This window comes from Mchenga conophoros, linkage group LG9, assembly GCF_057382185.1.
Source record: "Mchenga conophoros isolate Kocher_MC1m ecotype Shallow Benthic linkage group LG9, M_conophoros_male_GT1.1, whole genome shotgun sequence".
NCBI lineage: Eukaryota > Metazoa > Chordata > Actinopteri > Cichliformes > Cichlidae > Mchenga > Mchenga conophoros.
In genome coordinates, this window is record NC_140534.1 from 21,009,856 (window position 1) to 21,022,155 (window position 12,300).

General features: G+C 38.7%; 3 protein-coding genes across 3 annotated transcripts; all 3 read right to left on the reverse strand.

Moving 5' to 3' along the window:
- Positions 1-764: 764 nt before the first annotated feature.
- LOC146567206 (uncharacterized) lies at positions 765-4,765 on the reverse strand. Its single transcript, XM_085285949.1, has 3 exons — positions 4,559-4,765; positions 2,582-2,746; positions 765-2,319 (listed from the first exon to the last, which is right to left on the reverse strand). Exons 1-3 carry the CDS (start codon positions 4,748-4,750, stop codon positions 2,233-2,235), a joined length of 444 nt encoding a protein of 147 aa, XP_085142075.1. The 5' UTR covers positions 4,751-4,765; the 3' UTR covers positions 765-2,232.
- A 334-nt stretch (positions 4,766-5,099) lies between these two features.
- Positions 5,100-7,618, reverse strand: LOC146567207 (uncharacterized). Its single transcript, XM_085286890.1, has 4 exons — positions 7,384-7,618; positions 6,241-6,351; positions 6,056-6,157; positions 5,100-5,858 (listed from the first exon to the last, which is right to left on the reverse strand). Exons 1-4 carry the CDS (start codon positions 7,573-7,575, stop codon positions 5,772-5,774), a joined length of 492 nt encoding a protein of 163 aa, XP_085143016.1. The 5' UTR covers positions 7,576-7,618; the 3' UTR covers positions 5,100-5,771.
- Positions 7,619-8,718: 1,100 nt separating this feature from the next.
- Positions 8,719-9,974, reverse strand: LOC146567208 (uncharacterized). The gene is made up of 4 exons (XM_085285951.1): positions 9,737-9,974; positions 9,446-9,550; positions 9,244-9,345; positions 8,719-9,119 (listed from the first exon to the last, which is right to left on the reverse strand). Exons 1-4 carry the CDS (start codon positions 9,932-9,934, stop codon positions 9,030-9,032), a joined length of 495 nt encoding a protein of 164 aa, XP_085142077.1. The 5' UTR covers positions 9,935-9,974; the 3' UTR covers positions 8,719-9,029.
- Positions 9,975-12,300: the final 2,326 nt, after the last annotated feature.

A 12,300-nucleotide genomic window follows, 5' to 3' on the forward strand; every position in this document is an offset into this window, starting at 1 on the left:
GTTAAAATACTACACAGGTCATGAACAAGATTTTTTTACATTTTCATTGTAAGTGGGCTAAAGCACTTAATTAAAAGTCTAACATAAATGTAAATGCTGTAATTTGATTATTTTAATAAACCATGTAACTTGGATGGATTCGATGCTGGCATGACCACAGTGCACACGTCCAATGTTGCTCACAGTGGTCCAAGGGATCGCTCAGGGAGTTTGTGTGTTCGCTCAGACACATGAAAGATTAGAGAGAATATTGCTGCTCAGTCACCTGCTCAGCACTCTGTGGCTTCCACGCCGCCGCCTGTTCCTGCTGGAGGCCCAGAAGAGCCCCTCCAGCAACCTTTCTCATTCGCTGGGGGTTCAGGAGAACCTCTCCAGACTCGTGCCACGTCAGCTAGGGATTCTGGAGCGCCCTTCCAGCTGCCTGTCTCTGCTGAAGGGTCCGAGATTTGGGTTTGGGTCCTTTTCCTGCCTGCACACAGCCGTTTTATGACAAAACCTCAATGACCCAAAGCAACACTGTAAAGAAGACAGGGCCAAAATTCCTCCACAATGATGTCAGAGGCTGATAAAGTCAAACCAAAGATGATTACTTCAAGTTTTTGCTGCTAAACCTCGTTAAATTAGCACTTAGTATTTGCAATTAAAGTAAAAGAATTGGGGGGGGGGGGGGGGGGGGGGTTTCCAGTTTTTGTCACAGCTGCGGTGGCAGAGTGGTGAACGAAGGGCTCAAATGCAGGCACTAGCTTTGATGTGAGTAAGCTTTATTTTCAAAATGGTGAGAATACAGACTGAGCGAAGATGGGAAGGACAGAAACTAATATAAACCTAAACTGGCAAAAACTAAAGAAACAAACCTGAAACCATGAATCGCAGAAGAAAATGCAGAAATTATATGCAGAAAGATATGCAGGATAACACGCAGAGGTAACACAGATGGACCAGTCACAAGCAGAGGAAAACACAGGGCTTAAATATTCACAGGAGCAATCAGGGAATGGGAGACGGGGGGAATCAGAGCTGAAGAGACAAGGGCAAGGAAAACCAGACACAGCTACACACAGGAAAGGAACCATCAAAGTAAAATAGGAAATATAACAGTTACACCCAGACATGAGCTTAACACTAAGACATCAGACATGGGAACAGGGATCGAACACCGGAGCTCAAAACAGAAGCCAAACCCTAAGAACAAGAAAATCTTAAGAATTAACCCGAAACATAAGATAATAATAATTAAAACCAAAACCACTGAGTCCACAGACTCAGGACCATGACAGTTTTTTACCTTTTTTCTAAAAAAAATATATTTTACTGTTCTGTTCTACCTAATTGCTGAAATAATGGCATGATGTTAAAAAGTGAAAACTTTCAGGATTCAGCCATGAGCCAGATCAGCTTAGGTAAGTGAAATGGTAGCCTGACCTGGGTTAGTATTTGAGTTATTATGGAATCTGATTTACTGGGATTTATTGTTATTACAGTATCTGCAGTCTTAATTAGTTAAACACCAAACCAGTGCAAACCAGGGCAGCTATCCATGACAAGGATTTTGGTCTCATCATGGAAATCTTGCAGACACTAATGCATTGTTGGTCGCTGACCCAATGTTTTGAGTTTGCTCTGGACTTATTATTCATCTCTTTGGAATCAAGAGATTTTCATGTTCTAGCTATGAATTCGTCTTGAGTTTAGTATTTCCTAATACCTCTGAGTTAGCTGTTGGTTCCTGTTTGATTATGTTAGTCACCTCTTTGTGCCCAGTTTGTCTCTTCTCTGTTTGGTCTTTCCGTGCCCTGTGTCTTTTGTTTTCTTGTTTCCCTCTCAAGTCCTGGTCCCTGTGTTTATCACTTCCTGTTCCCTTGATCATCTCTCTGTGTTTCATTCTTTTGTGTCAGTCATGTCTCCATGTCTGTTCCCTGTATCACATTTTCACATCTTGCTCTGTGTCTTATGTCCTGTTTTATTTAGATAGTCACTCGTTCATGTTCAGATTAGCTTCCCCTGTCTCGTAAATAACACACACATCTGATTTTCTTTTCATTGTGTAGTAGAGAAAGCATACAATTATCATTATCTTCAACACATTTATCATTAGTAAGTAAATAGTAGCAATCAAAGTGACACTACAGTTGAGTATGCAAGCAACCACTTAACTAAGGTAACTTAGTAACTAAAATATTTTCTTACAGCTAAAAAAAACCATATATTTGTGCTGCAATGAGGAATTTATTTTTAGTTGGCAGTCAAAGCGAAAAGTGTAGGAGCGCCACTGTAGTAGATCATGTTTCTGTAGTGACCCAACCTGGTTTTCTTCATCTCCTGAATCAAGAAAGAACACATAAACACATTTGGTTATTCACACAAAGGAAACTAAACAAAGAGATCCAACTTTATTCCAAACCGATGAAGCCATTTCACCAGGCTCAATGGTTTGGGGGCCATCAGAAGAGCAGTTTGAGACAAAAAGATTGACTTATTGCAACATTTTTTTGATAACAGGTCAAATATCTAGGAAATTAATGTAGGAGAAGAACATAAAATGTAAGACACTTTTTAAACATTTACATTTGAGCAATAATACCTCTGTGAGTCTCTGTCTCTGGATGCAATGAACGTATGGCTCGGGTTTGCCTTTTATCTGGTTTGCTATTGCTTTGTAGCAAATGACACAATCCATCAGAAGCTGTGGAGCAATGGTGGGTTTCAGGAGAAAGTGGTGGTAGATGTATTTCCCGTCAAATCCACTCTGAAAGAAAAGCAGCAAGTCAATGGATTTGGGCAGGTAGACATGGTCAAGCAAACCTGCCAAAGTTCAAATTGAGCATCAGAAAGAAGACAGGGGAATTAAGTGACACTGAACATGGCATGATTGTTGGTGCCAGACAGGCTGGTCTATTTAAGAAACTACTCGTGTACTGGGATTTTGTGGTCGACGCATCACTGCAATACGGACCACTATATCTGAGGAATGTTTCAAGCAACTTGTTGAATCTATGCCATGAAGTTTTAAAGCACATCTGAAGGCAAAAAGGAGTCCAACCCAGAGAATGGATGCATGCTTACATTAATGCTTAAATTAATGAAATGTTTTTATAAGGTAAACACATTCAAATTCATGCAACCACAGAGAAAAAGTTCCACAAAGAAATCTGCCAGAAAAAAACTGTTACTCAACGTAACTCCAGGTCTATGCCCACAGCCCACTAACAGCCTACAGGGCTTTTCTTTGGTTGTTTGTGGTGGTCACACTTTAATCTGCAGGGGCTGTGGCCTCCATATGGCTCCACCTCCTAAAATATGAGACCGTTTCTGGAAAGAGGACCCAAGTGCAGGATGCCAGGAGGGAGAATAAAAGTCCAAATGAATCTTCATGTGCAGAGATCACGCAGAGGAAGACAAACAGTCAAGGGCCAAATTCCAAAATATATCACCGTGGTGAACTCAAAATATAGAACAGTGATTTTGACCGGTGCACAGAGGCTGTGATGCTCATGGTCAGTGTCCGACTACATCAAATGATTCAGAGACTAATTCATTTAATTCCACCTTAATAACAACTGAACACTGTCTATAGTATAAAGACAATATACAGTATACTACAGTAACAGTATTAAAGTGGGAAATGGCAGTCAGCCAAGATAGCTCATCAAGCTTATATCTTGTTGAACTCAGCTGTGTAAATCCACAAAGAGCAGCAGGTCAGCTGATCACAGTCTGTACACTAAGAAATTATTGGTTTTCCTCACACTGAGCCCCTACAGCCAGTTTTAGGTTTCCCCCACTTGCTGAATCCCACTTTAACCCCTTATTGTACTCATTTTCCTGTTTAGATGTAGAGTCAAATTCACCCTCTACAATGTAGGCAACACAAAATAGATATTTACTTTTTTACTTTGAGTGCATTTCGGAGCCTGGACCTTTTCACTTTTACTTTAGTAAAGAAGTTGATTCAGTATTTAATCTTTTACTGGAGTATTTTTTTCTGTATTTTTACTTAAGCAAAGAATGTCTCTACTTTTGCCACCTTTGGCTATTCTTAACTTTAATGTCTAATTATGCTGTCGTGGCTGTGCAACTCATTCATTATCTGCAGGAAGAAACGTGAAATCCTGCAAGTTTTCACCAAATACACATCAGTTTTGATTCTAATGAACAGCTGTGTGGAAACATCAGTCTGTTAAATAGCACTCCAGTCTTTGCACCTCATTATCTAAACATAAACTGTCAACAGTTTCAGTTTTATCAAACCTTTTTCTGTACAGCTGCTATTTGGCAAAAAAAAAAGGAGAGAGGAAGAGAGAGAGGAAAGTGCGTCAAATCGGTGTTACCTGAAACCAACATTTCAAGTGTTTTTCTCTCTCTTTAACATTAGGATTTAACATTTGTCTTTTAAATTTTAGCTGTTTCTGTTCTTATGCAGACCTTTAGGAGACTGTTGACACAGTCGGTAAGGTTATCACACCCCATCAGTGAGGCAGCTACAGGTTTCATTAGAAAATAAAAGAAAAAGGGGAAGAGTTGGTGAAAGAGCAAACATCCAAACCAAAAAGATGCTTACCTCAGTTTCTAACTTGTCCACACTTTTCAAAAACTGATAACGGTGTCGGATCTTAGAATGAGTGGTGAGCTCTTGCCGTACCAGATTGACTCCTTTTTTGTAGATTTCAGGCAGCCCATTGTAAGGCCGCCAAGCTTCAGCAGAATACAGCACAGCCGCAGCACAAACCAAAAACAGCAAGCCAGCAGCCATATTTCTCCAAATGCGTGAGAAGAGCAGGGAAAACCAAGCACTGAGTGCAAACCAAGTTCTATTATAGGAGATTAAAACACACTCAGTGGGTAATATCACAGAAGACCACGGTTGTCAAATGAGAAGTTAGACTACATCCTAATGCATTATTACAATTAAGTCCTGGTTCACTAATCCAGATCCTGGAAACAAGCCCAACATGTGGTGACAAGCTTTTGGCACCAGGACAGGATATAAAGTTTAGCAGTAATTAGTACAAATTTTTTTTGTTTCGACTTCATTGGATGGCTCTTTGTTGTCACCTGCACCAAAAAACAGTTGTATTTGGGCCAGGAAAGCAAATGGGATGGTCATTTAAATATTTTATTTCCATGAAATGAAAACTCGTGAAGATTTCAGAGTCAAACATAGGCCTTATGAACACTTAACAAACGTTGATCCATGTATAGTGCATCCAGAAAACATTCACAGTGCGTCACTTGTTCCACATTTTACAGCGTTATTCCAAAATGGATTGAACACATTTTCCACTTCAAAATTCCACACAAAAAAATGACAAAGTGAAAAAAGTTTGCATGTAAATTTTTGCAAATGTATGTACTAATATGTACCTTATGTACTCTCAGCCTTTGCTTAATATTCTGCTGAAGCACATTTGCAGCAATTACCTTTGCTGCAATTATCTTTCTTGTTGCTTGTTTGAAAATAAAATTTGGCCTGTAAAGAATCTGAATTTCCAACAAATATAAACAACACAGTCATGCATTGTTGTTGGGTAATGCAACAGAGGGGTGACTTATTGCACACACAATGCTGTTTTACTCTTTTTATTTCATGTAACACATGGAATACATTTAGTTTAAAAGGAAAGAAGCCTCCTTTCACGTGTTTATCACAAGTGAGTAAGTGAATATTAAAAAAGTGACACTACAGATGAGTATACATGCAACCTCTTAACTAAGGTAATTAAAGATTGCCTTTATAGTTTTGTGGATATATTTGTGCTGCAATTAGGATCTTATTAGCCGCTAGTACGAGACAAAAGTGTAGGAGAGCCCGTGTGGTAGATCATCTCTCTGTAGTGCTGCAGCCTGGCTTGCTTCATCTCCTGAATAAAGATAGAACACAAAAAGATGTCTGGTGATTATTCACACTCAGAAAACTAAACAGACACCACAGACCATACAGATCTAATCTAGGTTTTTGAGCCATCAACAGCAAAAAAAAAAAAAAAAGGTTTATGCAGCAAAAAGTATAAAATGTAAGGAAAAAAAAGAATTTTTTTAAACACATGAGTAAAATTACCTCTGTGAGTCTCAGTCTCTGGATACAGTGAACATATGGATTGGGTTCATCTTGTATCTGGTCTTCAAATGCTTTGAAGCAAATTGCACAATCCATCAGAGGCTGTGGAGCAATGACAACATAAAGAGCTTTAGTTCTGATAGGCAATAAACTACTTTTTTTTTTTAATGTTAGCATTCGCTCACTCGATCATTCCTGAAGGGGCATCTCTGAGGGTCAGTCTCAGTTGTTCCTTTCGGACACTTGGTGGGTCTCAGGTGAACGTGATGGAACAAGTATTTCACACGAAATACATCCTGAAAGAAATAGAGGTAAATTTTATGAGGTGCAATTGCAACATGGACTAAAACCTAGCAGGTTTCATCGCTGATTTTTCTGTAGTAGTCAGCTCACGCAAAGCACTGCAGAGGTCATGTACAGGAAGGCAACAATTATGGGCCAAATTGCAAAAACAGTCTGAGAAAGTGGTAAACAAGCAAGAAGACTACAGTAATAGGAAACACTTTAGCTTTAGTATGTTTCAGGCTTACTAAATCTACTGCAGCTGTGCCCCTTGGCGTGCATCAACAGATAAACAGATACATGTTTACTGTATGAGCCCCTGCGTAATTATGAGTGTCTGTAGATACGTAGCAAACATCACTGTCTTCTTGGCAACAATACTCAGCTGAAGTCATCAGCAGATCTGGGGAGCCGGGGATGAAATCTGCTGCAGTTCAGTTATCTTTCTTACTCTCTCAGTCTCACATCTGTACACTCTTTGTTGGTTTTGTTTAGTCTGTTTGGCCCCCAAAGCACCCTGCATCTTACCTTACACATGCAGCCACATGTACACCACTCATACCCCTGATATCAGTCTAAAAATCCAACATGATTTTTGCCCCATTCAGATTTGTTGCATTTTCAAAGTGTTCCTTTAATTTTTTGAGCAGACTGTAACTGTTTTGTTTTTCTGCACATAAATCTAAATGCTTGTGAATGTTTTAAGTTTCAAAGTTCACATAATCCAATAGAGATAGGAAAACAAGTTTGAACCTGAATTCTCCGGAGCCACAGAGAACTGCGGCTGAAAGCACTGAAAGCAGAATTTAAAGTATTTTTCTCTTTATTAACATAATTCAATGTTGTCTTTTAAGTTTTAGCTAGAAACATTTATGTTCTTCAGCAGAGCTTTAGAAGACTGTTGCTGCAATCAGCAAGGCTATCTCACCCTATTACAGATCTGATACTGATGTTTTTATACAGAATGTTAAGCAAAAACACTGATAACACTGATTCTGGTCAAGAGTTTTCAAAAGAGTCGACAGCCAAATCTAAATGATGCTTACCTCCTGTTCTAACTTCTCCACAGTTCTCAAAAAGCGATAATGGTTTTGGACCTTATCGAGGGTGCTGAGCTGTTTTATTGCCAGATCCACTCCTTTCTTGTAGATTTCAGGCAGACCATTGTAAGAATCCTGAGCTTTGGTGGAGTACAGCACAGCAACTGCACAAACCAAAAGCAGCAAGCCGGCAGCCATGTTTCTCTGAGTCTGGGAGGAGAGCAGGGCAGCTTGGAGAATAAAGACCCGCGTTCAAAACAAGTCCTTTTATGGCTTTAGGAATGACAAGTGAAACTAAACATACCTATCAACAACAGACCAGCTGCACTCACTGTTTATATCCCCCAGTTTCCTGTAATACCCAGGAGGCCACAGACTAAAACTTTCAGATGGAAAACATGGTCAATGTCATAATAAGAATTTGTTCTTACAATAACTAACTTATCCAGAATACGATCTAAAGTGTGATTAAAGCTGTGGATTAGCTCATTGACAATCTAATGATACATTTAAAGACGACCATCTTCAGCTTTTATGCTCTAGGAGCAGAAACATTCTCTGCAGGGATGGGGTTACATAACACCTGGGGATGCTTACGTAACAACTTCATTTCAATGAAACCACAACTCATAAACATTTGTTAGTCACACACATTGCAGCAAATTATCACAGCAAAGAAAACTCATTTCATTCTACTTAAACCAAAGAAAAAGTAAATGCACAGGTATTACACTGTTGTAGCCGTATATACTACATAGATCAGAGTTCCCAAAGAGGCTTCATAATAATATAGTAAAGGAGAGAAGTAACAAATGTTTATAAACATTTTATGGGGATTAGATTGCTTTTATCCAGTAACTTTTCTGGACCACAAATGACACCATGTGACAAGAGGCCCCACTGAGGGACCTTTCAAAGGCTCGTGGGCTAAAAAGGTTGAGAAGTACTGGTTTAATAACTTGCCAATATCCTCTGTTTTAAATGCAAAACTTTAACATCAAGAATAATGACTAGTTGAACAGTTCAGAAGATTAAATACATGTCATCAGATCAATAGAGTGGAAAAAAGTGAAATAATCGTCACTGTTCTGACAGAATAATTTATTTATGCATTTATTTATATTTATAGTTTTGCCTGTTGTTACCACCACAGTGGGTTTTAAAAATAATAAAAGTAAGATGTGATCAAAGGACAGACTTCTAGCTTTAATTCAGAGGCTCTAATAAAAGTTTTATATTACCTGTTTATGAATTAGAGCCATTTTTATACACAGTCCCCCCCCCCCCCCCCCCCCCCCATTTTCAGAGAGTTAAAAAATAATCAGATAGAAGTAAAGCAGATAAAATTTTGGATTCAAAGTTTATTAGAATATAAAAAGAATGCATACATTTACTTAGCAAGGGAGCTAGGAAGGTTGCATTTGAATGAAATATGTTCCTCACATGATGAATGCCTCTCAGAGTGAATAATAGAATATATAATAATAGTTTAATAACATTTCAAAAGACAAGATGCAAACATCATACGTACATCTACCAAACTACAGAAAGGTTAAGTGCAGACTGACAAGAATTTACCTGTCTGATTGTAGTTTTTTTAGATATTTTCAGAAGCAAAGACACTAAATGCTGCATGTTTTCTAACAAAACTTTCACTCTTTGCCTGTTGATCCCAGAAGAACTGTTGACCCGCTGCTGTATCCCAGTGTATTGCAGTGCTCCAGTCTGCCTGCTGTCATTGCCTGCCATTCATAACCAAGTAAAGATAAACATGTTTATCATTGCAGTGCGGTTTCATCACTTATGACAGGCCACAGTTAGAACTTTGGGAGAGACTGTATTAAAGGTAAAGCAGGAGATACTGACTTGTGTGATGGCCGGTTTACGGAGGCAGTGAATATACGGTTTGGGGTCTGGTTCGATTTCTCCTCTGTGCATTTTGTAGCAGACTGCACAGTCCATCAGCGGCTGCATGAATGCAGAAGAGCAAAACAGCATAGACAAGTTAGGGCAGGCCATTATCCTCACATTCCACAGTCCTGAGCCGAGTAACTTGCCAAAAACTTACTCTGTCGTTTCTAGGCTCACACGCTGAGGAGTCAGTGGTCCCTTTTTCACAAGTGGTGGCTTTAAGGTAGAAGTGGTGATAGAAGAAGCTTACATCAAAACCCATCTGAGAAGAAAGAAGCAAAGCAACCCAGATGAGTTTTAGTTCATGAAAGCATCATATTCTTTGTTGCTTATAGCACATTTCCTGATGATTTTAATCCAAATACACCATAAACCATAAACTAATAACCAGGTCTTACAAAATAAATGATAAAAATTGAGCAATAAAACTGGATTTGCTGTTCAGTACCTCATAGTCCGACTTTGAGACACTTCTTAAGAAGACATAATGATCTTGGATTCCAGCGAGAGAGTGGAGCTTCGCTAAGGCCAGATCTACTCCTTTCCTATACGTTTCAGGGAGTTCCTGTGCATTCGAGGACAAGAAGAAAGCTCCGACGCTGAACAGCCAAACCAACAGAGCAGCCATTGTTCTCCTTGTGGCCATAAGAGTGAGGGTGATGTGGAAAGAGCAACAGACCACCCCCTTCTGTACTGTTTACTCAAAGACAGAAGAACACCCTGCCCTTACAAGGGAGAAAAACAGGCGTTTCTGTTTTGATTATGCCTCAGTGTTGATCCAGAGTAGATGTCTGCATCCTCCCAACTTCTTTCTTTTATCAGAAAGATTTTTGACATTTAAAAAGTAGTTTTAGTTTTCTATCAGCACAATGATAATAAAGTAGTACTGAATTTCATGTAGAAAATCACAAAATAAAGTTGGATTGATAAAGTAACAAAGAGAACACATACTAAACTGATTTACATTATTTTACTGAAGGGAAATCTGTTGGCGCTCCACAGGGTTCAATTCTTGGTCCTCATTTTATTTAACAACTTTATAGTTTTGTACTATAAATAATGTAAAACAAATATAATAATTCTTGGCATAATTTTAAATGTTAGTCGTAAATATTAGCTGAACTGACCACCGACTGTATATAAAGGATTGACTAACCATTGTGATATTACTGGCTTGTTTGCCCATTTTCAAAGGTTTTGATCTGAGCATTTTAGAAAAAGTGAGTGAAGTTGCAAACTCGTTGGGAAGGTTTCTATTGAGCTCAGTGGATCCAAACAGCCATTTTTAAAAAACAGTCAAAGTCTTTATGGCGCCACAGCAGTCACACCCCCCCCCCCCCAGTTGCAATTAAAAAGAATGTAGGTTTTAGGTACTTTTGCATTAGATACCAATTTCAGACCAGCAAGCATACATCCATCCTTTATATACAGTCTGTGGAAATGAGTGTTATAATTTCCTCACATAACAGGTAAAAAAAAGCTCATCTTCAGTCCCTGTCTATTAAAATTTCAGATCAAGTCAGGAACTGAAATTAATTGAAAACAGATACTTTAAGAACCATACAAATAAAAAGCGGAGAATAACATGTAAAAATACTAAATGTGTAAAAATATCCTGCTCGCTGATAAACTGCTTGAAGATGGCCAGATTCAAACCTGGAAACTTTCCCTGCAAGTTCTGCTCCATGTTATCATCATTGCACCATTTCACTCCTCATTCTAGCTGCTTGTCTTTGGTAGCCGATGAGCTCATGAGTGAAGACAGAAGAGATGCTGTCTGTGTCAAAGCCTGATTCTTCTACCTCTGCAACCCAGTGGACAGGTATTCAGTCCCAGCCTTTCTAACCATATGTTGTTGTAACTATCCACTGTGTTTTCATGTTAAAACACCTATGTGCATAATAATTATTCTTCAGCATTTCTTCAGCATAGACAAGTCATCATCTTCCATTGAAACAATGGACGATCGCAGGAAACTGCAAGGAAATTTTTACCGACCAATCAGGGGTTAGACATTTAGACCATAGTGCAGACTGGTCGTTAGGCCTATGTGACTTAGGCCTGACATTGTCACCATGATTGTAACACATCCAAAATGGCAAATAGGTTAATGTCACATGGTTAGGGGTCACATGCCTGCAAAACCTCCATATGCAAAGATGTGAATTGATGCAAATTCAAAAACAGATATTTGTCTCATGGCAGCCGCAGCTGTTTTGTATGACTCAGTGACCATATAAAGGAATTTTACTAGTTAATAGGTTCACCATAGTTTTGAGAGCTTAAAGTCAGATTTGTGCATTATATTGTAAAGAACCTAATTAAAGTTAAACGAGGCCTGGGCTGCGATTTCATGCAATTTCCATTTGTACCACCAGATGATGCAGTGGGCCTGTGTAAGCTTTCAACACATTTTTAGGCTAAAAAGAAAAGATGACGTTAAACGGGGATCACTCAACTGATAAAATGTTGCCCCCTGGTGGTTAAAGTTTTAGTTTAATTCTCTGTGTAATTATAAAAAGTCCCTTTAAAACACAGGAACACGTCAGAGTCCAAATGTGTTTGAATGGCAGTGGGACATCCCTGGAAACACATGAAACAAACAGAATCAGACGCAGGTTTACTCACTTTAACCCAGTGATTTATTATTTTGGACAGTAACCAATTAAAATGACTCAGGAAGAAAAGATCCAGGTTTTCCATGCTTTGTTATTTCTGTATCCAAAATGAAAAATTATGTGCAAGTATAATTTGTCTCTTTCCACTAAACGTGCTCGAATATTCTGGATCATATTATAAACACAAAGCCCTTAACATCAGTGTAAATAAAGGAAATAAACCTCCATATGCAGCCACTGTCGTCCATGTTTACAGACCGTCACGAGTAAAAGCTGAACCAGTGTGTGGCAACCTCTGGTGGGCTTATGAAAGAGGAGACTATATTACTTTTTATTATACATGTTTATTTTTTGTTACTGGCTATAATTTGAAAATGTGTCTTACAAAAGATTC

Bases quoted from the DNA above. Each gene is read 5' to 3' on its own strand.
- LOC146567208 (XM_085285951.1), bottom strand. From the start codon at position 9,934: ATGGCCACAAGGAGAACAATGGCTGCTCTGTTGGTTTGGCTGTTCAGC. The intron at 9,551-9,736 runs GTACTGAACAGC...CTTTCTTCTCAG, and splicing joins TCTCAAAGTCGGACTATGAG to ATGGGTTTTGATGTAAGCTT. The intron at 9,120-9,243 runs GTCAGTATCTCC...TATGAATGGCAG, and splicing joins GTAAACCGGCCATCACACAA to GCAATGACAGCAGGCAGACT.
- LOC146567207 (XM_085286890.1), bottom strand. From the start codon at position 7,575: ATGGCTGCCGGCTTGCTGCTTTTGGTTTGTGCAGTTGCTGTGCTGTAC. The intron at 6,158-6,240 runs GTGAGCGAATGC...ATTGCTCCACAG, and splicing joins GCCCCTTCAGGAATGATCGA to CCTCTGATGGATTGTGCAAT. The intron at 5,859-6,055 runs GTAATTTTACTC...ATCTTTATTCAG, and splicing joins AGAGACTGAGACTCACAGAG to GAGATGAAGCAAGCCAGGCT.
- LOC146567206 (XM_085285949.1), bottom strand. From the start codon at position 4,750: ATGGCTGCTGGCTTGCTGTTTTTGGTTTGTGCTGCGGCTGTGCTGTAT. The intron at 2,747-4,558 runs GTAAGCATCTTT...CTTTTCTTTCAG, and splicing joins TGGACAAGTTAGAAACTGAG to AGTGGATTTGACGGGAAATA. The intron at 2,320-2,581 runs GTATTATTGCTC...TTCTTGATTCAG, and splicing joins AGAGACAGAGACTCACAGAG to GAGATGAAGAAAACCAGGTT.